This window comes from Engystomops pustulosus, chromosome 2 (assembly GCF_040894005.1).
Source record: "Engystomops pustulosus chromosome 2, aEngPut4.maternal, whole genome shotgun sequence".
Classification (NCBI taxonomy): Eukaryota; Metazoa; Chordata; class Amphibia; order Anura; family Leptodactylidae; genus Engystomops; species Engystomops pustulosus.
Genome location: NC_092412.1, coordinates 36,867,210 through 36,894,256, shown reverse-complemented (window position 1 = coordinate 36,894,256; position 27,047 = coordinate 36,867,210). Strand labels below are relative to the sequence as shown.

The 27,047-nt window shown below is 42.4% G+C and overlaps 1 protein-coding gene across 2 annotated transcripts in view; it reads right to left on the bottom strand.

Moving 5' to 3' along the window:
• Positions 1-1,218: 1,218 nt before the first annotated feature.
• Positions 1,219-27,047, bottom strand: part of PARP4 (poly(ADP-ribose) polymerase family member 4) — an 85,392-nt gene continuing 59,563 nt past the window's right edge. For both annotated transcript variants that reach the window (XM_072134260.1, XM_072134259.1), the window contains exons 33-45: positions 26,503-26,544; positions 24,412-24,456; positions 22,436-22,600; positions 20,712-20,822; positions 18,310-18,987; positions 17,583-17,672; positions 16,131-16,319; positions 13,499-13,561; positions 9,307-9,354; positions 7,914-7,967; positions 6,865-6,967; positions 4,933-5,065; positions 1,219-3,548 (exon numbers count right to left, since the gene is read on the bottom strand). In XM_072134260.1, coding sequence (XP_071990361.1) covers positions 3,362-3,548; positions 4,933-5,065; positions 6,865-6,967; positions 7,914-7,967; positions 9,307-9,354; positions 13,499-13,561; positions 16,131-16,319; positions 17,583-17,672; positions 18,310-18,987; positions 20,712-20,822; positions 22,436-22,600; positions 24,412-24,456; positions 26,503-26,544 — 1,908 coding nt within the window. In that variant the 3' untranslated portion in view covers positions 1,219-3,361. The remainder of the gene's footprint in view (positions 3,549-4,932; positions 5,066-6,864; positions 6,968-7,913; positions 7,968-9,306; positions 9,355-13,498; positions 13,562-16,130; positions 16,320-17,582; positions 17,673-18,309; positions 18,988-20,711; positions 20,823-22,435; positions 22,601-24,411; positions 24,457-26,502; positions 26,545-27,047) is intronic.

Here is a 27,047-nt window from a genome sequence, read left to right as displayed (position 1 = left end):
CTGGCAGGCTGTATACTACAGGGGGCTGGCAGGCTGTATACTACAGGGGGCAGGCTGGGATGGCTGTATACTACTGGGGCTGGCTGGGATGGCTGTATACTACTGGGGCTGGCAGGCTGTAAACTACAGGGGGCAGGCTGGGATCGCTGTATACTACTGGGGGCTGGCAGGCTGTATACTACTGGGGGGGTTGACCAATGCATTTCCCACCCTTGGCTTATACTCGAGTCAGTAGTTTTTCCCAGTTTTTGTTGGTAAAATTAGGGGTCTCGGCTTATACTCGGTCGTCTTATAATCGAGTATATACGGTAACATATATTTTTTTTCTGTAAATTTTTTATACAAAAACACTTTGGCAGTGTTTGTGAGTCATTTGGATGAGCGCTGCAGTCTCTGAACTGCTCACAGTGCTGTACATTGTATAGTTCAGTAAATGTACTGAAGCTACAACCAGGCCAAGGATATAGTGAAATACTTCTGGAAAGTACTTCTGCAGCTTCAAGCAGTCACCATCCAGTAGGAAACAGGACTGATTCTTTTGAACCCCTTTAAGCACAAGTAGGGAGATTTATCAGCAGTGTCTGAGGTAAAACTGTGCTTATTGCCCATGGAAACCAATCAGAGCTCAGCTTACATTTTATAAATAGCTGTGGGAAAATGAATGCTCTGATTGGTTGCTGTGAGCAACTAGAAAAGTTTGACTCTAAATAGCTTCTGATAAATCTCCCTAATGACTTTTTGCAAGAAAAATGGTTTTTTAGACAAATTAGAATCACGTAGAAAGCCTTTATTCATCACGCCGCATATTCCACAGATGTGTAAGCGCTACAAATTACAAATTAAAGCAAAACAGAAAAAAATGCTTCATTATAGAAACTGATAAATAATATGAAGAAATGGCTACAGTAGAGAGCCCACATATGACCTTCATTTTATTCAACTTATAGAAATCCACATGACCAGATATCAAACAGCCACAGATCATGTTATAGCACCTCAGGACCCTGCATTATGATGTGTGAACAGTGATCGCCCCGTGGTTACTTTGCTATAGCCTCAGTGTAAGTATGTGGTGTATCTTATACACTATTGTCTACAATGGATACAGCAAAGCAGACACTCAGCAATGACAGGTATTGGGTCCTTAGGGGTTTTCAGCTGTACGAGGGCGGTTCAATAAGTACCAGTGTTAGAAATGAAGACACCATTTAAAAAAAAAAATGTTTTTTATTTTTCAACATAGTCCCCTTTTAGAAAGATACACTTCTCCTAACATTCCTGCCATTTTTTTTTACCCCTCCAAAAAATAGAATTTGTCAAACTCTCCAAAATACACTTCTGTCTTGGCGATGACTTCCTTGTTTGAGCTAATTTTTTTTTCCTCAAATTCACTGCCAGCAACCAGAGATCTTAAAGCAAATCTACCATGAAAATACATCATAAGAGACACTTACTCATAGATCCAGGCACTGTGACTGTGGTAATCTCCTTATATTTGTTATCCATGGCCTTCTTCCTTCTAAATTAAACTATTAAATTATGCTAATGAGCCTGAAGTGCTACTGAGGCAGTTCCCAGAGCCCCTCCATGTTGCAGATTCACAGACTGTTATACTGTCTCATTCTCTCCCTTTGCTCCTGGTCGCCCCCTCCCTCAGTCTGATGTAATCTCACTGCAGCACAGTAAGTTTCAGAACCCAGTGGGATGTGCTCCTACACAGTGTAACAGCCTTTAAATATGCAGCATTAGGGGGGCTCTGGGAACTGTGCCAGTAGTTCATTAGCATAATTATGAATGTTGATTTTAAAAGTAAGAGGCCATGGATAACAAATATAAGAAAATTAGCACAGTCACGGTGCCTAGATCTAGGAGGAAGTTTTATTTGATGGTAGATTTTTTTTCATGAGGTGAAATAAACACAAAGCATTCAAAAAAAGTTGCAAATAATTCATTATATAGTAATAAAAGTAAAGCAAAAAAAATAAATGAAATACAACCCTGTGTAAGTGGGTTGCAGAATACAAATCTGCGACTTTATGGGTTTATTTGTGATAAGAAATTTCCTCCTAAGGTAGTTAGCTCACGCTCATGCGCGAGATTAGCAAAATGTTACAAATGTTAGAACGATGTTAACACATGCATCAACATTGCGTTCACATTGCATTTTGTAAATGCAAATGTTAAAAGCAATGTAATTAGGCACATCTCCTGTTCTCAGCTGTTGTATGTAAACACCACGTGTGAACACAGCCTAAGGGCTCAGGTTTCATTCTCACGACCGTCGGGGGTCTTCAGCGCGTAGCTCCTGCATTGGCAGTACACAGGCCAGCCGCTGCACGATCTCGGCTCCAAAGCCGCAGCTACTGTGCATGCGCAGAACTCCGGATTCACAGATGAGTGCGCGCGGCTACAAGGAGCTGAAGATGTCTGGTAAGCGTGGCATAGCCTCATCTCCAGCTACTCCACACCCCAATAGCCTCTTTATAAAATTTGCATATCAAGGCCATTAAACTTTTTAAAAGATTGTGGGGACTAAAGGATTAGCCCTAAAAAGGGCTATCCTTACATTCGTTAGATGAGCCTACCACCGGACCTACCTTAATAGGTAGATCCGTAGTGGTAGGTTTCATTTAACAGAGCATAACGTAAACAAAAAAAAAGATGATTACATACATAAGGTTACCTGTTGTTATTGAGGGTGTGTTCACATGTACAGGTTTTAAGATGCAGCTTTTGATATCCAAACAAGGAGTGGATTGGTGATACCCACACCCATTATGATCTCCAGCTGCTTTTGGCTGCATCTTAAAAACTGAATATGTGAACAAATCCTAGTTGTGTGCTTTTTTTTCCACTAATGTAAGAGGAATTGGACCCTGCCAATCGTAGGTGTGCACTTAGCCTAAGATACTAATTGGCATTTACCTGATGGGTCAGGTGTCTGCTTTAAAGGGCATCTACTACCAGGATAAAAAGACTGTATGAAAATGAGCCTGAGGGACTTCAGGCTCCGTTAACAACTATTGAACCTGGAGCCCCTCGGGCTCATTTGCATATAGCCCTTCATATATGGTTATGGTGTAATATGATTTAGACTTAACTCTTAACACCTTTTTGTAGGGTGTTATTAAACTTTAAAAAGCTGAGATTTCTGAAAATGATAGAGTTAGCACTACATTAGCAGATATAGCACTTTTGGGTTTTATTGGTGTAACTAAAATCATATTTTAACTGCCATCTTGAGAGAACCCTGTTTATAGTGAAAACTGGGTCATGTAGTGACATCCATGAAGTTGGTCATCCCATCTATCGGGGAAGCTCGAGGGACAGTTTTACTTCCAATGAAAAGTCGGATTTGCGTTCACAGCAGAAATAAACAATGAGAAACTGAGTGAAGATCGGAAGTAGTAGGAATCGGATCCAGGTTCAGTAACTGGCGTGTTGCTTGATCCCAGTCTCGCCCCAAACCAAGTCTCATACAGATGCCCGGGTACTGACGATCCGATTTTATTGCCCATTCAATGGCCTTTTCAATGCTTGGATACTGACTGTAGAATAAAAAGAGACAAAAAATATGAAGGGACGATACATTAACTGGTGATGTAACAACGACGTGCGCCAGTAGGGAAAAGCTATAGACTGGCGCACAGTGCTCCAGCACGTGGCACAATGCACCAGCACATGATAAATTCCACCTAATATTTTCAGGAAGATAGTGTTCTTCTTACAGAGACTTTGCCATTTGAGGCCATGTGGCACATTTACTTAGGCCAGTTTTCTGACGGATTTTGCACGTTCATTTGTGTTGCACCCAACCGCTTTGTGGTGCAGTTGTAGTAGTCTTCATGCAACACAAATTTCTGCACTGTAGGGGCTGTTCTGGTGCTCAATAGGGCCATGCGCCAAATTTAACATGCAAAATCCAACTTGAATTGTGTTCCACGCCCTATGTTAAAAAAAAAAAAAGTGGTGCACTCTGTCGGGGCAGTGCAGGGGACGCCAGATTCATGAAGAACATGCGCCAGAAATCCTGAATCTGGCGCCCCCTGCACACTACACAGGCAAACTGCACATAGTACAGACTGCACTGTTCTTAGTAAATGTGTCTCAATGTTTTCCTTGTCCCATCCTGGAAAACAAATTTGCATATTTATCCATTATTTTAACACTTTGTTTGCTTCTTTTGGGCAGATTGTTTAGCAGACGGCTTTGTTCAGACACCTATAACAGTGTTTATCTCCATTTAGGCATATACAGGCGGTCCCCTGCTTAAGGAGACCCGACTTACAGACGACCCCTAGTTAAAGACGGACCCCTCTGCCCACTGTGACCTCTGGTGAAGCTCTCTGGATGCTTTACAATACTCCCAGGCTGCAATAATCAGCTGTAAGGAGTCTGTAATGAAGCTTTATTGATAATCCTTGGTCCCATTACAGCAAAAAATTTTGAAACTCCGATTGTCACTGGGGCCAAAAATTTTTTTGTCTGGATCTACAATTATAAAATATACAGTTTTGACTTACATACAAATTCAACTTAAGAACAAACCTATGGAACCTATCGTGTATGTAACCCGGGGACTGCCTGTACTTCCATTAGTTGCTGTCCAATTTTCAAACAATTTTTTTTTACTGTATGTCACTGTAAAGGACGTATAGCACATATCCCTATAGAGTTATAAAAAAAGAGTTATACTCTGGGTGAATCTATATTGCAGTATTATACTTACATATGGTTTTTGTTCATAATGCAACATTGATGTGATAAACTCATGGCTTAACTAATCACAATGCAGAATTATGGAGCTGATAGGGTCAGGGCTGTGACATCATTCTGATTAAATGTATTATTTATCTCCATAATATTTTGTAAACCAGATATCATATAGAATGGGGTGGAAGCCTGTTCTCCTATTGGTTTATACAGCTGTACCTTCTTGGGACGGACGGGTCCAATTTCAGTAAAGTTTTGAATGTGACTCCGCTCAGAATGTTGTGAGCTCGGATTGTTTGTAGAACCAGGAGTGTAGCGATCAGTTTATGTATTGTATCTATTCCTCTGGAACCTGTAAGGGCAAAAGTGAGATAGTAAGGAATAGACATTGATCAGCTCCCCTATTAAAAAAAATTAGCTACCACAATATTTATCGAGTGGCTCCCAGTAAATCTCTCTCGATTCTTTCATATTCCTGCCAATCGGTTTAGCTAAGGTGCATGTGTAGTGAATAGAGACTCAACGATTTTATCTTTTTTATTTGTCCGATTCTTCATCTCTCTATTTCTGCTTTCAAATGTACATTGTGAGGCCCCATGCCAGGGACGAGGGATAGGCAGGGTAGGCGATCACCACCCTCGCCTGCCACCCTGGGGGCCCTGTACTGGCCCTCAATAGTAATCAGCGGCATGTGCCATCTGTGTCATAGAGAGGACGCCAGCAGAAGCGTCATCACGCTACCGGCATCCTGAAAGAGAAGCATAAGGCTGAGGAGGAAGTGGCAGGCAGATGAGTATTTATTTTTTCATACTGTGCTGTGCTACCTATATACTTGGGGCATGTGCCAGTGCTACATATATGCTGGGGGGAATGATCCTGGATTACCTATATATGGTGGGCTTGTGTCAAGACTCCCTACATACTTGGGGCATGTGCCAGGACTACTTATATACTTGAAGGTAGTGTGTCAGGTCTACTTTTATAATGTGGGGAAGGGTCTGCTGGGCTATCTATATACTTGGGGCATGTGCCGGGCTACCTATATACTGGGAGTATGTGCTAGGCTACATATATACTGGGGGCATATACATTTTACAGAGGGGGGGTCAATTTTTCTTGTCTGTCTGGGGCTGTGTGCTTGGGTATCTATATACTGGGGGCATGTGCTGTGCTACATATTTACAGGGGCATGTGCTGGGCAACCTATATACTGGGGGCATGTGCTGAGGCATATATACACTGGGGGCATGTGCTGCGGTACATATATACTAGGGGCATGAACTGGGCTGCAAAAGTAGAAAAGATGCCAGCTCACCTCTCAGTACAATGTGTTGAGTGAGGCACAGACCACCCCTCTGCTGGGGCGTAACACTTAAAGTAAAAAATCCACGGTCCAGCCAAGCTCCAAACACATTGGTTGTTTTCTTTATTGGTGCATTCAATGGCAATACATAATATCCATTAGCAGCTTACGCGTTTTGGATAGAAAAACTACCCTTAGTTATAGCACGTACTGGGCTACCTATATACTAAGGGCATGTGCTGGGGTACATATATACCAGTGGCATGTGTTGGGGTAAATATATACTGGAGGTATATGCATTTCACATGAGGGGCACAATTTTGCTTGTCTGTCTGGGGGCTGCGTGTGCTGGGGCACATATACAGGGGGCATGTGCTGGCTACATATATATTGAGGGTATGTGCTGGGTTACATATATACTGTGGGGGCATATGCATTTTACAGAGGGATGGGGCACAATCTTGCTCATCTGCTTAGGGCACCAAAATGCCTTGTCCCCAGCCACGTGAGGCCTCATTGGCCTTAGATGCTTGTGTGAACATGACAAAATTGTCAGGTTTGGAAGATTTTATCTCCTATGTATTAGGTTTGTCTGAGTTTACACTATATCTTACAGGGGGCATGAGGTGTACCACTAGAGCAGGGGGCAGATGTTTTAAGCAGACAACTAAACAAAGAGTATCACCGATGGAATCTCAAGGTGTCAGTTAAATGATGGGTCACTTTTTTAGTACCATTTCCCCCTTTTATCAAGATATTTGATGTTAAAGAAACTAACAAGTAAATAACAGTAATGGAATATTCATGTACACAGCCAAACTAGATATAATATTTTGACTGTAACCTACCCAGAGACTTGATGCCTTTCTTAACAAGAAAATCTTCTGTCAAACACTGGACATTGATATTTATTAATTTACAAAGTTCTTCACTGAGTAACCAGTATCCATCCTGTAATAGGAAATAGATGTAAATACAACAGTAAATATATATTCAATTTCTAACCCTTTTCCTTTCTTAGGGTTTGCGTTTTTCATTTCACTTTCCACCTTCAAAAAGCCATAACTGTTTTATTATTTAATTTACAGAACTGTTTGGGGCTTATTATCTGCAGGACAAATTGTACGTTCCAGTGTCACTCTGAATAATGTCATTACTTTAGTAAACTTTATTTCGCATTACCTGGCTCCCTGCCAGCAGTGTGTAGTGAGTGCTGGGGGCAGCTGCAGCCTGTTTTCTGTGTCTCAGTATCCTAATGCATTCTTCCTCTGTTCCACACCAGCCCAATCCCCTGAATGCTTAATGCACATAACAGGGAGAGGGGAGGGAGCTGGATGGGCATGGAGGAGTAGAAGAATGCATGACGAGAATGAGACAAAAGCTGCTGTATCTGCTCTCCTCCCCGGGACTAATTATATGCTGCTGGCAGGGAGCCAGGTACTGTGAAATAATGTTTTATATAGTACTTCCAAATGCTGACAAAGGCATTTTTAAATTCAGAATAGCATAAACTATTGGAACCTGGTACCAGCTAAAAATTACATTCCAGGTGATAGGTTCACTTTAATAATCCATGTAGTCTACTGGCAATGTATAAAAATTCCAAATGCAGTGGAATTCATTAAAAAAACCCTGTTGTACCATTTTCTTAGGGGCTTCGTATTTTTGACTTTTACTGTAGCAACTGATCTGCGCCCCCAATGATGTCACAGGATTCATCATGGTGGCCATGACCAAGATGGTGGCGCTCATGCCACCACAATCGCATTAAACACCCACTTTATGGAGAGGGCTCAGCCCCTAACAACGCCATGATGTACTATTCTGTCTTGGGTCGGTAGGGGTTAATTTTTTTATATTTTCAAATATGTATAATGATGGGAAAAAAATGTATAACCTCATTCTGTAGAGAAGACAGAGATGACCAGGAAGGAGGCACAAATCTTTTTTTCTGCAAAATAAAAATATAGAAATAGAAATAGAATTTTAAATTTGGCAAAGACAAATGAACTCTCTTCAGTGTCTCACTGTATTTGTACCCTAGGACAGGCATAGATATAAACTGGGAGGTAACCCACCCGGGACTTCCTCTCTATAATCAGCTGTTAGCGCTACACAATGGGGGTCATCTACTAAGGGCCCGAATCGCGTTTTTACGTCGGGTTACACGAATTTTATGGTTTTGTGCCGATTTTCCCTGAATTGCCCCGGGATTTTGGCGCACACGATCGGATTGTGGCGCATCGGTGCCGGCATGCACATGACTGAAATCGGGGGGCGTGGCCGTCGGAAAACCCATCGGATTTGGAGAAACCGCCATATTTAAAAGAAAAAATGTGTCGCTTGACACGCGCTTACCTGCACCCGGCCTGGCTTGGTGAACTTCAGTGAACTCCAACGGAATTCAGCGCAGCAGCGACACCTAGTGGACATCGGGGGAACTACCTTAGTGAATCACCAGAAGACCCGAATCCTCCACAGAGAACGCGACGCTGGATCGCGACGGGACCGGGTAAGTAAATCTGCCCAAATATGCAAATATATGGGTATATGGAATGACAACCTCCACCCTTACAGCCTGATCCATCTCAGACAAAGATGAGATGGGTGAAAGGATAAACCACCCGGAGAACAAAATGGGAGAAGAGGCCCACTATGGATTGGAAGAGAAGTTAGATGCAATCAGGCTTACGATAGCAGATATGGAAGACAGAGGGAGGGCATTTCTGTTGTGACACACCTATACTCCCAGAATAAGCTTCTATACTTTGCAGATCTAATTTCTAAATTTGAGATATCCTCATCAGATAGCTATATGTACCTTCTAGTAGCCCACTGCTTGGGTCTAATGGGTAAACAGACAGGGGCTGGCTATATACTAGCGGCTTGTTAGTGAGGGAATGTCATGGCTATGTAAAGGGGGCATGGGCTGGCTATAGACATGGGGGCATTGGCTGGCTATATACTAGCGGGCATGGGCTGGCTGGCTAGATACTTGGGAGCAGGAGGTTGGCAGGCTATATACTGGGGGGCATGGGCTGGCACTAATGCATTTCCCATCCTCGGCTTATATTCGGGTCGGCTTATACTATATGTTTTTTTCCTGCCCCCATGTCATCTAACAGTTGCTGCCAATGGGCAGTGAAGTGCAGCGCTGCTTCCCGGAATTTTGAGGCCCCATAGAGGCAGATCTTTTGAGAACCCCTCCCCCTTAACCTAACACATGCAAATAACACCCACATTAGGAGACACTGATTAGTCACAGGTACAAGTGCCACGTAGTAACTTACAGGTTGTGATTTCTTTGTCAATGCCTTTATATTCCGAAAAACACTAAACTAAAAAAAAAAAACACAGTCACTTACAGTATACTGTCACCTGGATAACAACTTTGTCACTCACTGTGATTCTAAGTAGAGATGAACAGTCCCGAACTTCCCATTCGGGTACAAGTACGCCCTACATGACGCAGACATATTGGCGGATTGGCTGCCGAACAGCTTATCCAGTATATCAACACCCCTAGCCATATAGCCACGGCTTTAATTAAATAGTAGGCTAAATAGTAGCAAGGGACGGAAATTTGCCGGATTGGCTGTTCGGTAACCAATCTGACAATATTTCCTGACCTCTCGTGGCGCATCCAAGCGGTAAGTTCAGGTCTGCCCATCTCTACTACTAAGTAATACAATATATATACCCTCATACTACTGCTGATCCACATATATCATATATACCCCAAGTGCTTCCCATCCCCTCTCATTCACTGATGGGTCCATCACACATTTCTATGCTCTATGGGGCACATTTACTTACCCATCCCGATCCCGAGGTGTGTTGTCCGACGAGGATTCGGAACTGCCGCGATTTACTAAGATCGTGCATCCAATTTCCTGCATGTGTCGCTCCTCCGCTCAGGTCCACCGGAGTTCACCTTCTTCTTCCGGGTGTATGTGAGTGCGTTTCTTGCGACACAATTTGAATTTTAAATACCGCGGTTTGTCCGAATCAGTCGGGATGTCCGAGGGCCACGTCCCCCAATTTGTGTCGCATGAAAGCCAGCGTCGATGCGCCACAATCCGATCGCGTGCACCAAAAACCCCTGTGCAATTTAGGAAATATTCGGGAAACCCGACAGAAAAGCGTCTGACGGACCCTTAGTAAATGTGCCCCTGTGATTCTATGTTTTACTCATTGGGGCTCATTTATTAAGGGTCGCATGCGCACACCTTTTTCGGACTGTTCACAGGTATTTAATAAGTGTGTGCACTGGGATTGTGTTGCATGCGATCCTTTTTGTGGCAAGGCTTGCACTGGCTTCCATGCGACACAAATATGGGGCGGGCCGTCGGACGGTCCAACTGATTCGGACTGAGCGTGGGATTTATCTTTCAAATTGCGTAGCAAGCCCAAGCACTTACATGCACCACTCAAAAGATGGTGAACTCTGTCGGACCTGAGCGGGGAAGCGACACATGCAGAATATCGGGTGCACGATCTTAGTGAATCGCGGCACAGTGCATTATCGTCGGACAATCCACTTTCTGTGAACTCCGGTGACCCTGTAAGTAAATGAGCCCCATTATGTAGATACACTGATAGAGCTCAAGGCCCAAACAAGGTCATACAAGATGCATTACCATTTCCCTTTCTACTAAACAACCAGGACACCACTAATAAGGAATCTCACCCGCTATTAATTGCTTACATGTTTAGGTCCTTTAATTCATCCCTATTTAACCTAAAGGGCGATCCGGGGACACCTCAACAAACTCAAGCAAAAATTGATGAGTTTTTAGAAAAAATATACCTTCCGCACTAAAACTTGATCAATTAGAGACCTTGAATAAACCAATAGAGGAGGAGGAAATAACTTCTACCACAAAACAACTTAAGAGACACAAAGCGCCAGAACCAGACTTTTTTTTTTTTTTATAATGAGTATCAATCGAGAAACTTCTCACTCGTTATCTGTTATCTATATTCAATAAAGCCATGGTAGGATGCTCATTACCCTCAGAGATACTGGAAGCCACCATCATTACCCTTCCAAATCCTGGGAAAATCCTGAATATTCCCAAAATTTTAGGCCGATATCATTGCTAAATAGTGATACTTAATTATATGTAAAGATTCTAGCCAATAGGCTACTTCGGGTCCTGCCGGACCTGATTCATAACGACCAAGTCATTGGGGCTCATTTACTAAGGGCCCGCAGACTGCACTTTCGACAGACATCCCAATGATTTCCGTTTTGTGCCACTGGGACAGGGATTTAAAAGGGGTTTTGGCACCAAAATCCGGGAGGGTGGAGGGGGGCTGCGGGCCATCAGACGATCTGACGGATTCAGACAAACCATGGGATTTAACTTAAAAACTGTGTCGCAAACCATGCACTTACATACACTGGGAAGAAGAAGGTGAACTCTGGCAGACCTCAGCGGGGAAGCGACACATGCAGGATATTGGGTGCACACTCTTCATGAATCGCGTAAGTAAATGTGCCCCATTGTATTTCTTTAGGATGTTAGTGATCCCTATTCCGGCAGGCATATTTAATAAGATTCAAAAACAAATGCTAGCTTTTATTTTGAACCACTGGAAACCTGAAGCGGCAGCATCTATGCAGCTAGCGAGAGGGGTGGCCAAGGAGTCCCTAACCTGCGGAATTACTAGGAGGGCCATAGTGGTCCTGAATCTAGGGGAGTGTTGCAGACCAAGAGACAATACAAGCTGGCCAATACTAGAAGCTAATATGATTGGGGATAATCGATTAGAGCAGGGGTTCAGCGGAGCCTCTGCTGCAGAGGTCATGACACACACATATTTGATTTATCACTAAAGAAGGGTTCAGTGAATGTGCATATGAAACTGGTGGGTTCGGTACCTCAAACAAGGTTAAGAACCATGGTATTCGAGCCTCCATAGAAGCCTAGAGGTCTCTTGTTACCTCCTTTCAGAGGGATTCCCGATAAGGGTCCTAGAATTTTTGATCCCCAACATCTCCCTAGAACAATGGAGAATGGCAAGCATTTCTGTTGTGACAGACCTATACTCCCAAAATAAGCTTCTATCCTTTGCAGATCTAATTTCTAAATATGAGATACCCTCATCAGACAGCTATATGTACCTGCAAGTAGCACATTGTTTAGGACTAATGGGTAAGCAGACTGAGAATCCCTGTGGCACTGGCGAATCTCTTCACACAGTAAGCAGCCAGTGTGAAGGAGAGATGAAAGAAGTCCTAATAGACTCAATAGCAAAATGTCAAATAAAGTTGGGTAGACAGATTTCTAGTAGAGAACGGTGTGTCTTAAAAATCCACAGCTAATGCCAACATATTATAAAACTAGATGGTATCTTACTCCCTCGCTGCTGGTGAGGATTTATCCAGACTCGTCTGAAAGGTGTTGGAGATGCCTTACACAAACAGGCATATTCTACCACATATTTTGGGAGTGCCCCCTCCTATCTTCTTTCTGGAGGGAGGTTTTTCTGTTGTGCTCCTGCTTGACTAGGACACAAGTAAATATAAACCCTGCATTAGCAATATTAGGAGTAGACATACACAAGGTCCCCACTAAACACAGGAAATTAGTAGGACACATTCTCATGTCCACAAAACTACTGATAGCGAGAAAATTAAAGTCTACTACTCCCCCCAATATGAGTTCCCCCATGGGACCTGTAGATCGGTTTAAATCCCAATCTTTCTCCGCTGATGAAAGGTTTACAGCATATAGTACAGATAAATCTATCTGCCTGACATACAGTACAGACCAAAGGTTTGGAAACACCTTCTCATTCAAAGAGTTTTCTGTATTTTCATGACTATAAAAATTGTAGATTCACACCAAGGATTATCAATAAAGCTTCATTACAGACACCATACAGCTGATTATTGCAATCTGGCACTATAGTAAAGCATTCAGAAAGCTTCCCGAGATGTCAGAGGGGTCTGTCTGTAAGTCAGGTGTCCTTAAGTAGGGGACCGCCTGTATAGTATAAAGTGACATTCCCCTTCAAGCCTCTTAGCCTGACTCATCTCTGGCAAAAGATGACAGTTTCTGCTCACTTGACTTTTAGAAGAGATTTTTCTATGGGTAAACAGATGTAATTTCACATAAAATAGAGGAAATTCTAGAAAGGACATTTTATCCCCTACCTAAGGGGACTGCTATTTTAGTGAGGTACATTCTGGTTTCTATTAAATAAGTACTATGTTTTTTCTGCCTCCATGCCATTTAACAGTTGCGGTCAAAGAAAATGAGATCTTGTTATCCAACAAAATGGGCATATGTGCAAACTACAGTTCTGTTAAGTGCAGCGCTGCTACCTGAAATTTTAAGGCCCCATAGAGGCAAATCTTTTGAGAATCCTTCCCCCTAAACCTAACACATGCAAATAACAAGCACATTAGAAAATGGGTCAGTGTCTACACTACTGATCATACACAGGTACAAGTGCCATGTAGTAACTTACAGGTTGTGATCTGTTTTTTGGACTCAATGCCCTCAGCTCTATGTACATTGGCTTCACACTAAACTAAAAAAAAAACAAAGTCACTTACAGTATACTGTCACCTGCATAACAAATTTATATACCCCCAATATATATATATATATATATATATATATATATATATATATATACCCCTTGTACCACAACTGCTCAAACTGTACCCACCACATATATCATATATACTCCAAGGGCTTCTCATCCCCTCTCATCCACTGATAGGTTCCTCACATGTTTGTATGCACTATGTTTTACTCATTATCTAACATCTTTTTTTATTCATTATCATATGTTGTACGTTGCATACAGGTTTGTTTTTGATCGGGTGACCAGGTCTTTTCATTCATTTTCAGGGGTTTGTTAGCTCAGTTTTTGGTTGACCTTTTTTTTATTTCTGGTGACCTGATCATAGGGTACATGATTCATAAATTGTGTGTATATGTACATTCTTCACACAGACCATATATACGGTATATATAATTTTATTGTAAGTTTTTTTTCTCTATGGTTTTTCATTTAATGCACCTTGTATGACCTTGTTTGGGCCCTATACTCTTTCATGTGTACCTACATAACATTTCCCTGTATTCATTTATTCTGTGGCACGCAATGTCAGGGTCACAACTAGGGATTTTGGAGCCCCTGAATGGCACATTTTGTGTCTGTATTGTGTCCATTAGTTTCTTGTCTTATTCTACTACACCATATCACAAAAATATGTTTATGCCTATCACAGGACCTAGGCAGTAAAGGGGTTGTCTGACTCTTGTAGGCAGATTGGGGAGGTATTTAAAAAAAAAAAAAAACATGTACCCACGTCCTCCGTCACTCCCATGTCCCGCACCGCCGTCTTGCTTGTCTGTGGTGAGTTTCCGACCTGTCGAGGTGGCCGGCCATGCCCACCTGTCCCTATTCTCAGTGCCGTATCATCATACGCTAAGATATGGGGACGGGTGGTCGTGGCTGGCTGCCTCAGCAGGCCATAAGCCAAACTCAGTGGAGCAGAGTGTTTGTTTAAGGGACACGGACCAGTGAGATGGCGTCGCGGGACCCCGGGAGCAACGAAAGAGGCATGTAAAGGTTTTTTTTTTTTTTTTTTTTTAAAAACAAACCTCCCCAGCCTGCCTGCAAGATTTTCAAAGGAGTCAGACAACTCCTTAAAAGAAATTGTGGCCTCCCCAACCTTCTAGAGTTTTCAGATCATCTGACGTTTACAGAAAGAAAAACAGTAATATAGGCCGCCTCTGGGTTAAAGAGGACCTGTCACCCAATTTATCGGCAGCTCCTAGTGCTTGATCAAACGCCGTAGTGTTAGAGTGATAGCATTACCGGAAACCTCCGGTAACGCTATCTAACACTGTGGCGGGGTACAGTGTAATTGTCGGACAGCTCGCAAAGCTGTCCGATGTATTCATGAGGGGGCGTGGCGTGGCTAGGGGCAGTGACTGCCGCCTAGCGCGGCAGTCACCGCCACCCTATGGAGCGAGCGGGGCGGTCCGGGGTAGAGGCAGCGCTTTGCGAGCTGTCCGATGATTATATTGTACTCCGCCGCAGTGTTTGATAGCGTTACCGGAGGTTTACGGTAACGCTATCACTGTAACACTGCAGCATTTGTTCAAGCACTAGGAGCTGCTTACTTTAGTAAGCAGCTCCTAGTGCCGAAAATGTAGGTGACAGGTCTTCTTTAAGTACAGGGTAGGTTCTGTAGGTTTGTACTTTAGTCAAATTTGTATGTAAGCTAGAACTGGTATATTTTATAAGTGTAACTGCAGACAGAATTTTTTTTGTCCCTGTGACAATTGGATTTTTAAAAATGTTGTGCCATCATGGGAACAAGGATTATCCTTAAAACTTCATTACAGACACCTTACAGCTCATCATTTCCAGGGACTCAGTAAATTCCCAGCATCCAAAGAGCATCACCAAAGATCACAGTGGATAGAGTGGTCCGGCTGTAACTAGGGGTCATCTGGTACTCGGGTGTCCTGAAGTCTGAGACTGTCTGTATAAGACCTGTTACACTGGAACTATAACATAGCTAAATGTATTACGTAGGGACAGTTCAGAATAGCAGTGTCTATTGTCGGGTTACATCGATACTAGAATTTGGACTTCAATTTTTCAGGTATTTGCACACAGTAAAATTCATTGCAATTTTTCAGTTTTAAAGGTTGATTTCCACACTGGCAGAAAAATCTGTTGTCATAAGACAATTCTGAAACAGTTTTTTTCCGAAATGTGTGTATGGGATTGTCATATATACTACACAGCTACTGGATTTTGATATGGATTTGCAGCGTGGAAATGCTTTGTGTGCAAAACCGCTCATAATATGCAGATTCTGTTCAGGGCCTTTGCATGTTTTGGGAGGTGAGCTTTTGGGGCTCCTGGCTCTAAGCTGTATATGGTATTACCACCAGTAGTGCCATGATGGCGGCCCTGAGTAAGTGTACAGATAGGCTTGTTACATGGCAGACAACTAAAGTAGTAGAGGGAAATCTTAGACTGCAGTAATAAGACAACCAAGGTCATATGTTGTGGATAAATACTACAGTGTAAGAAATTAGTTCAATAAAGTTAACAGAAATATACATACTTTCGAGAGGTCTGCTCTTCGGGCTTTTGTGGTTGGTGCCACTATTTCCTGTGGCTGATTTCTTGCTGAGTCGTCGAAGGTCATTTCTGGGGCAATGTTAGAATTGTAATAAGCTAGACGACTTAACTCATATGAAGCTTCAGCTTGTGGGGCTACTGCACCAAAGAGTGCTGACCTTGATGCCCCCATCTGTATAAAAATAATAATTATGGTAATCAAAGATTTTTATATTGCTAATAGAAATGTATGTACGTATAATGTGCAAGCACATAACAAAGCACTAAAGGAACATACCGTATATACTCGTGTAGTAGCCGGGTTTAACCCCACCTCGGCTTATACACAAGTCAATAAAAAAATACTCACCTTCTCGCGCCCCCGAAGCTTGGCACGGCATCCCGATGCTCAGTGTACCCCCTGTGGCTCCTCTTCAGAATGAAAAAAAGATGGGATGGGAGCATTGGGGAGCAGCGCCAAGCATCGGGGAACGCCAGAAAGTGAGTATGTCAGTTTATTTATTTTTTTTATGTGCGGGGCAAACTGGGGGCTAGCTGGTTATATACTTCACTGGGCTGGCTATATACTAAAGGGGGGTGGCTGTATATTAAAGGGGGCTGCTATATACTACAGAGGACTGGCTAGCTAATTACTACTGGGGCTGGCAGCTATATAATACTGTGGGCTGGCAGGCTATATACTACAGGCGGCTGGAAGGCTATATACTACAGGGGGCTGGAAGGCTATATTCTACAGGGGGCTGGAAGGATATATTCTACAGGGGGCTGGGTATATACTACAGGTGGCTGGAAGGCTATATACTACAGGGGGCTGGAAGGCTATATACTACTGGGGGGTGGGCTGGCTGGCTATATAATACTGTGGGCTGCCTGGCTATATACTATTCGGGGCTGGCTGGCTATATACTACAGGGGGCTGGCAGGCTATATACTACAGGGGGCTGGCAGGCTATATACTAGAGGGGGCAGGCAGGCTATATACTACAGGGGGCTGGCAGGCTGTATACTACAGGGGGCTGGAAGGCTGTATACTACAGGGGGCTGGCAGGCTGTATACTACACGGGGCTGGAAGGCTGTATACTACAGGGGTCTGGAAGGCTATATACTGGGAGGCTGTGACCAATGCATTTCCCACCCTCGGCTCATACTCAAGTAAATAGGTTTTCCCAGTTTTTGGTGGTAAAATTAGGGGCCTTGGCTTATACTCGGGTTGGCTTATACCTGAGTTTATACCATAATTTGACATTGTCAACACATATAACATAGCACCTAATTCTCTTATCACCACAGTACAGCAAGTGGTTTTATATAGTACAATAGATTTTCTGGCGGAAATTATACATAAAATTATTTGTTTCACTAGCACTAAAATTATAGCTTAAAAGTTAAGACTGCAACAAAAACATGTTGGGTTGAAAACAAAAATATACATACCACAGGGGGAAGTGGATGTAGAGTTGTTGAGAAGGCTGGGGATCTTGGGTAATAAAGGGGTGACGCAAATAATCCTTTTGATTGGGGGCCCTGTAGAAATGATAACTATTATTATTAATTATTCTCATAATAGATGAATTACAAACACCTGTTAAATACCTGTCAAAGCCGCACAAATCCCGAAAAATTCTGGAAAGTCTGACGAAAGTGCCTGTGCGAGCCTTAGTAAATGAGGCCCACTGTGTGTTGGGTTCTACGTGGCTGTTTCTGCACTATAGGCTTTTGCTTGTTTCTTATATGCCCTAATAGTTCTAGGGTTTTGGACATTCCTCTTGTGTCTTGCTATTAGGGGCTTTAATATCAATTAGTTGGAAAAAAAATAGAAAGCTATGACGACCAATCAAACTCACACCTGACTTCTTCCTAGGTAACCCTTGAACTTCCCACCAATATATATATAGCATTTTATATAAGAGATGTAAAAAATCGTCACCTTTATAAGCCAAATAGGATAAGGATTTAGGATATTAAATTGATGTCACCCAGTGCAAGCTGGTTGCAAAGCAAAGAAGATCATAAGGACATGTCACAGAGTTGCATACATTTCATGTAATAAGTAGAATGGTTAGACTGTAGTAAAAAGATAAGTTGGGTAATGCAATACGGGTTTTAAAAACTTAGGGAGTAATAAATGTGTGAATCAATGTGAACACATAAATATACATACCATGTGTGGCTGTGACAATTCTTGGGCTGGTGGAGGTGGTGGTGGGGGTCCAGGAAGCAGTGGGTATCCTAGTGCAGGTGGTGCAATTTCTCCCGAAGCTCCTGGAAATCCTGAGGCTGGTTGTGGAAATCCTGGGGCAGGTGAGCCTCCAAAAGCTGGTGATATTCCTAAGGTGCTCCGTGCAAGTACCGGGGCTGGTGGGCCTCCAAAAGCTGATGGAAATCCTGGGGCTGGTTGTGCAAATCCTGGGGCAGGTGAGCCTCCAAAAGCTGGTGATATTCCTAAGGTGCTCTGTGCAAGTACGGGAGCTGCTACGCCTCGAAAATCTGATGGAAATCCTGAGGCTGATCGTGCAAATCCTTGGTTGAGTGAGCCTCCAAAAGCTGGTGAGATTCCTGAGGCTGGTCGTGCAAGTCCTAGGACGGGTGGGTCTCCTAAGGCTGGTTGAAATGGTGGGGGTCCAGGACCTAGTTGGATTTCTGGGGCTGGTGCGGGTGCCAGCCATGTTGTTGCTGCTATGTAATCCCGGGTTGGTGGTTGGAATCCTTGTGATGGTGGGATTTGTGGTAATTTTCTAGACTTTTTCCTCTTCTTTAATGAAGTAAAGCATACATTATCTAGGGAAATGCTTGGACTTTCTTTCTCTGCACACAAATATGAAACTGGATCTGCGGGTTCCTGTATAAAAGTAAATGGGTATTTATTAAGAGTGTGTCATACCCCCCCCCCCCTCCCACATTGACAAATGGCATACTGGACCTCTCATTAAGTCCAGTGCAACACAAGAATTAAATCTATACCAGGTCAGACGTGCCATGATTTCAGCTACAAGTTGTATCACCATAACTGCCCTGGCCCGCCCCTTCTCCCACATCCACTTTATGGAAAAGTAGCGTAAGAGTCAGAAAGCCCTCAAAAAGTCATAATTCCAGGCTGTGCTGCAGGAATTGCAATATTTTCTATTCCTTGTATACTAGAAAACAGGTGTACAAACCTGATAAATCTGCCCCAGTAAATATTTAAAGAATTATTCTAGACTTCTACACTTCTAGACACTTCATTTTTCTTAAATGAGTTGTTCCCATTCAGCAAATAATTGTTATGGTTTGTATAAGGAAAAGTTAAGCAATTTTCCAATATACTTTCTTTATCAATTCCTCACAGTTTTCTAGATCTCTGCTTGCTGTTCTGCTATAGAAAGCCTTTTTGTTTACTTCCGCTGGATAGAAATCTGTCCATGATCATGTGATGGACATCCCAGTGCACTCCTTGTTAGTATCATAGAGAGTAATCAGAGCTGTGTGATATAACGAGCCGTGCACCTGTGTGATCATGGGCAGATTTCTATCCACTGGAAGTAAACTGAACCTTCCTAAAGAATGACAACAAGCAGAGATCTAGAAAACCACGAGGAAAGGTATATTGAAAAATTGTATACAACTTTTCCTTACACAAATCATATAATTCCTCTGATTTAACCCTATATAGCATATATAATGGATCATGTAGACACATTTTTATGATTTGTAAGATCCTGGATCTAACACCATGGACCTGTCTGCATGTCTCCACATAACTATATCAACCACACCATATTCTAGATTCTAGTTGGCGGTCATATTATATCCTTAAAACAGAAAACTATGGAGATCATCAGAAGACGAAAAATCTTCTCTTTAAACTAAGAAGAAGTCCGCTTTGTAAGGTCCCCTCTAATCTGGTGACTCTGTCTAGTGACCCAAATTGTCCAGGTGGGATGAAGATTTAGAAATACAGTACAAAGACAAACTGGGTCATATATTATGGGTTAATAAAATTACAGTGTAAAGCTATATTCACACTGCCGTTGCACGCCCGTACCGTACCGTAGCGGGCAACGGCAGTGTACGGGGAGAGGAGGAGGAGGTGAGCGCAGCTCACCCCCGCCCCTCTCCATAGCAACCTATGGCGCACGGCGCCATATTATGGGAAAAGATAGGACAGGTCCTATCTTTTTCCCGTAGGGTGCCGTGCGCCCATAGAAGTGTATGGGGGACGTATATCGTCCGTATATACGGCGGCCGTATATACGTCCCCCATACGTTCGTGTGAATATAGCCTTAGGCTACATTCACACTGCCGTATGGAGGACGTATATACGGCCGACGTATATACGGCCGATATACGTCCCCCATAGACGGCGATGGGCGTGTGCTGCACCGTACCACTACGTACCCCGGAAAAAGATAGGACATGTCCTATCTTTCGTCGTAGTACGGCGCCGTGCGCCATAACTTCCTAGTGAGCTGCGCTCACCTCCTCCTCCTCTCCCCGTGCACTGCCGTTCCTCCTCTCCCCGTGCAGTGTGAATGTAGCCTAAGAAATAAGTTCATTAACATAACCAGATATATACCGGTACATACCGCAACGGCTGACATGTGGGATGCGAATGAGAATGATGCGGTTGGTATCTCATTTAAAGCTTCAGCATGGGGAAGTACTGAGCCGATTACTGATGAATTCAATTCTTCGAACTGCATAAAATAATAATTTTTGTAATCAAAGATTCTCATAATAAATCCATTGCATATAGAGCTGTAAAGTATTTATACATCACAAGAACACCACACGTATAACATAGCACCTAGGTCTCTTACAACGACAATGTTGTATAAATTACCATTAAAATAGAATTTCCTGCAGAAAATGTACATGAAATTCTTCATGTGAACTATCCCTAAAGTTATAGCTCAAAAGGTAAGACTGTGAAGCAAAGACAACTTTAAGCTGGTGTCCAGTTCTGTTACCACGACAATTCAGCTACTGAATTATCACAAGACCTCTTATACAGACAGTCTCCTACTTAAGAACACCTGACTTACATACGACCCCTAGTTACAAACGGACCTCTGGATGTTAGTAATTTACTGTACTTTAGCCCTAGGCTACAATGATCAGCTGTAACAGTTATCAAATGTGTCTGTAATGAAGCTTTAGTGTTAATATTGATTCTTATGACAATCCAACATTTTTTAAAATCCAATTGTCAGAGAGACCAAAAATTTTTTGACTGGGGTTACGGTAATAAAGTATACTGTTCCCACTTACATACTCAACTTAAGAACAAACCTACAGAACCTATGTTGTATGTAACCCGGGGACTGCCTGTACTTTACAAAGATATGGACAGTCAGATTTCGGTTAGCTACTCTTCGCTCACCTCCTAAACCTCCCCATACAATTTCAGTTTAGATCGGGTATCTTGCATATAAAGGACCTCATTGACCCTTGTATAAGAAGGCTCCTTCCTTCGACTCTGGTGGACGGGCATCCTTGACTTGCAGGTGGAAACTATTATTACCAACAAATTAAAGGACATCTACCACCAGGATGAAGGATTGAAGGGCAACATGCCATGACAGGATTCTTTGTCTTGGTCATGTCACCCGACAAGTAGGGTCAAGCTCCAGGTTTCAGTAGGCCCCTGGATGACATAGCCTCAGTGGGCTCCACTGCCGTGAACTCACGCGGCAGCATTAAAAATTAGGAAACTTAAACAGTCTCCTGTTGCCGAAAATATTCCCTAGTTTATCATCCCAAATAGCCCCCTCAGGGTTATTTTATAAAAGCCCCCTCACACCCTATGGATTCATTAGATACAGCCTCCCTCACTGCCGTGGATTCCTTATGTACAGCCTTATGTGGGCCCCCCCAGCAGCTCTGGGCCCTGTTGACAAGGGAGCAAAGCTAATTTTAGTGTAAAAATGTGCAGTAGGTTGCTGAATCTGTCTCACCAATACAAACTATATAAAATAAATAAATAATAATAAAATAAATAATAAAATAGCATTTTAAAATAAAAATGAATGAAAAAAATTCACCTTCTGTCATCTAAACAGAAGCTACACACGAGTTATATGCTGTATGATATATAATAGATTTCTCCCACTTGTTATACATAACGTTTAACACTTTTCAGGGTTATTTTTTTATTTTTATTAATGGGAGTTGGTCAACCCCTTTAAATGAAGCGTCAAATATCTATACCTGTTGTGATGGTAACTTGGTGCATGTATTATTTCTCCTTGTGAACATTTACAACACATCAAACGTGGTAACAGAGATGTGAACACAACATGATACATACCAAATCGTCCTCCTGAAACGCTAAACCCATGTCCACAGGTTCATCATAGGATAGAAGTGAAGGCTCTGCACGTCTCACTCGTGACTTGTTGGATACTTCCATAGCCAAAGTATTTTGAAATGATCCAAATCCAAACATTTCCTTTCTGGATAAACCACTGGGCAACTGGGGGGCAATTAATCAGAAACATTTTTATGTCCACCTCAGGCTTCGTCCACACAAATGTACATATTTTGGCCCTGTGTTGGCCAATGTTTGCACGGCTAGCACACAACTCCATGAATCACTATGGGCTCATACACACGTCTGTGCTTTCCACGGCCCTGTGTTTAATGCACAAACTATAGAGCAATTCCTATTTCTGCTCGCTTTAGCGGCTTTGCCACTCATTGGGGCACATTTACTTACCCGGTCCATTCGCGTTCCAGCGGCGGCTTCTCTGACGAACGTTCGGGTCCTGCGCTCGATGTCCACCAGGTGGCACTGCTGCGCTGAAGTAAGCCGAGGTGCCCTGGAGTTCATCGTCTTCATCGTGGTGCATGTGAGTATGGCCCGTGCGACCAATTTTTTTTTTTAAATGCAGCGGTTTTTCCAAATCCGTCGGGTTTTCGTTCGGCCACGCCCCCCCCCCAATTTCCGTCGCGTGCATGCCAGCGCCGATGCGCCACAAACCGATCGCGTGCGCCAAAATCACGGGGCAATTCAGGGAAAATCGGCGCAAATCGGAAATATTCGGGTAACACGTCGGGAAAACGTGAATCAGGCCCTTAGTAAATGACCCCCATTATCTAGAGAGCGACAAACGGGTCCATTGCACAAGTCACACAAAGATATCTTAAAGGAGGATTCCTGAAAATACCTGAATAGTTTTTTTATCATATAAAATGAGTTGCATCCCTGTTAAAGTGCATTAAAAATAAAGCTATTATTGAACCATAAAATGAGTTGCAATCAGTATGAACTATGATTAATGGGGCCTTATATTGATTCTACCGGATAAAAATACAATTCCCCATCATGTAGGGTATGAAATATCCTTTCTAGAACTCCCTCTATTTTTTAATTTCACCCGTCAACTTATTAAAAACGCTCCAAGGTCATTGGAAAATACCAGAGAAGAGTCAACTTTTGAGATTAGCCACTTTTAGAGGCCGGAGGGGGAGTTCCAATACAGATCTTTGGTTCTCTAGTACCTAGATAAGGATCTTGTATTTCAAATCACATCACATGTGGTTCTGTGCGCTACAAAATCATAGATACAGGCAGTTCTATAGAATGGGGGCATCTGAAGTGAGGTTCCCCCTTCAACCTCTAAAAGTGACTTTTTCTCAACATTTTCATGTGAGATTTTCAAGTGATATTTTGTTGGTAAATCGGCAAAGTTTTACATAAAAGAGGGAATTATAGAAAGGAAAATGAATTACCACATCTGAGGGGGCTTATAGTTTATTGGGGTAAATCTGGTAGTTCCCTCCAGAATCACCAGATTTAATGCTAATTATGCACGCCCTCGCCACCTCCCTTTCCCAGAATCGGAGAAGCTACAGATGCATTGGTTGCAGAACAATTTCTAAACTAAACCTCTATGCCTTGCATGCATGTTCACCACACAAGACTCGATTGCTGAACAAAATGCATGTTCAAGAAATGTATACGTGTCCACATTTAGACCTGTGAAATGCTTGGAGAATATAATCTGGCCAGATACAGACACCATGATTTTCCAAAGAGATAAGATCCACAAGTGCTCTAAACGCTTAGATTTCCTTCAACCACAGTCTTAGAACCTCAGGGGGACCACAGCGTTCTCCTCCTGTGGACAGTCATTGGCTGCAGAATCGGTGGTGCCGACATTTAAAAAAAATTGTACATGCCAATGTTGGTGGCATTTTGACTTTGTTGGTAGCCATTTTGTTTTGTAACCTTGTAAAAAAAAACTTCCTTAAAAACAAGGTTAAATGAAAGATAAAACTTACTTCTTCTTCTTCTACATGGTCCATTGCTTCATAGCAACATTCTAACTAAAAGGAAAATGTTGCAGTTTAACATATAAATCAACTTTTAGGAGAATGTACATAAAATATAAATTTGGAATGGGTCTGTCCCTATCTTTGGCTTTATTTTAACCATATAGTTCTGGAACTGGTGAGCAGTATAAAAAAGACTGAATATAAATGTAAAAAAAAGTCCTAGTCCACCCAAACTCACAGTGTGGGCCTGCTAGTAGATGCTGCAGTGTGTGGGATGATACATCTCTCTGCACCCTCTCTATGATCCAGGGTGCGATATCCATCCTTAAAGGGGTTGTCCACTTTCAGAAAATAATAGATATGGTTTGTGTAAGGAAAAGTTATACAATTACACTTTCAGTATCAATTCCTCATGTTTTTGGACCTCTGCTTGCTGACATTCTATAAGACGCTTTTATGTTTACTTCCAGTGGATAGAAATCTGTCCCTGGTCACACAGGTGCACACCTCGTGATATCACACAGCTCTGATTACTCTCTGTAATACTAAAGAGCTGTACACCGTGTGACACAAAATTACCATTGACAGATTTCTATCCAGCAGAAGTAAACATAGAAGCTTCCTATAGCAAGACATGAAGCAGAGATCTAGAAAACTGTGAGGAATTGATACCTTGTTTCCCCTAAATTTTTTACAAGCGTAGAAAAATAAAGCCTCCTGTGACGAAACGTGACGTTTCGTACATCTGTGGGGTATGCAAGGTCAGTTAATTATTTTTCTATTACACTCCCGGAATGCACAAGTTCTGGAAGGCCCAGGAAGTGAGTTTGTGTGGACAACTCTACCTCCGGATACAGCACAACAATAAATCACAACCCTGAATGGCTAAAAGACCTCTTTCACTAGCCTCAGTGAAACAGAACCTTATCAACCCAAATAAGCTGCCACCAACACTCAACTAATATAAAACTGGTGCGTTACGGGATTATACAGGGTGAGGAACAAACCTGGTATCTTGTATTTAACTGAGACATGGACGTGGGGATTTGTGGATTGAGATAAAAGAGCAACACAGGTTAAACACTTATACTGAGTCCACAGTTTCATCAAAGGATAGAAGTGAAGGCTTTGCACGTCTCACTTGTGACATGTTGGATATTTCCATAACCAAAGTACTTTTAAATGGTCTAAATCCAAACATTTTCTTTCTGGATAAAGCAGTGGGCAACTGGGGGGCAATTAATCAGAAACATTGGGGCAGATTTATCAAGCAGTCTGAAAGTCAGAATATTTCCAGTTGCCCATGGCAACCAATCACAGCTCCCCTTTAATGTATTCATTGAGCACTGGTAGAATTAAAGCTGAGCTGTGATTGGTTGTAATGGGCAACTAGAAATATTCTGACTTTCAGACAGCTTGATAAATCTGCCCCATTATGTCCAAGGACATATCTTATCTTTCAAATTGCATCACATGTGGTTCTGTGCGCTACACACTCATAGATACAGGCAGCTCTATAGAATGGAAGATGGGGGCATCTGAAGTGAGGTTTCCCCTTCAACCTCTAAAAGTGACTTTTTCACAGCATTTTCATGTGACTTTAAAAAGTTATATTTTGTAGGTAAATAAGCAAAGTTTTACATACAAGAGGGAATTATAGAAAGGAACTAAACCTCTATGCCTTGTATGCATGCTCACCACACAAGACTCGATTGCTGAACAAAATGCATGTTCAAGAAAAGTATACGCATCAACGTTTAGACCGACCTATGAAATGCTTGGAGAATATAATCTGGCCAGATACAGAGATATTCCAAACAGATAAGATCCACAAGTGCTCTAAGCGCTTAGATTTCCTTCAACCACAGTCTTAGAACCTCAGGGGGACCACAGCGTTCTCCTCCCGTGGACAGTCATTGGCTGCAGAATTGATGCAGACACTTTCAGCCCAAACCGGTGGTGCCGACATTTAAAAAAAATTGTACATGCCAATGTTGGTGACATTTCGACTTTGTTGGCAGCCATTTAGTTTTGTAACCTTGTAAAAAACTTCCTTAAAAACTAAAGTTAAATGAAAGATAAAACGCATTTACTTACTTCTTCTTCTACATGGTCCATTTCTTCATAGCAACGTACTGACTAAAAGGAAAATTTTGTGGTTAAACATAAATCAGACTTTTAGCAGAATGTACTTAAGATATAAATTTGTAATGGGTTTGTCCCTATTTATGGCTATATTTTAACCATATAGGTCTAGAATTGGTGACCAGTTAGTCTACCCAAACTCACAGTGTGGGCCTGCTACTAGATGCTGAAGTGTGTGAGATGATACATCTCCCTGCACCCTCTCTATGATGCAGATCCATCCTAAAAGGGGTTGTCCACTCTCAGCAAATAATTGATCTGGTTTGTGTAAGGAAAAGTTATCTAATTTTCCAATATACTTTCTGTATCAATTCCTTATAGTTTTCTAGATCTCTGCTTGCTGTCCTGCTACAGGAAGCTTCTACGTTTAATACCAGGGGACAGAAATCTGACCATGGTCGCACAGGTGCACGGCTCGTTATATCACACAGCTCTGATTACTGTCTATGATACTAACGAGCCGTGCACCTGTGTGACATCAAATTACCATCAACAGA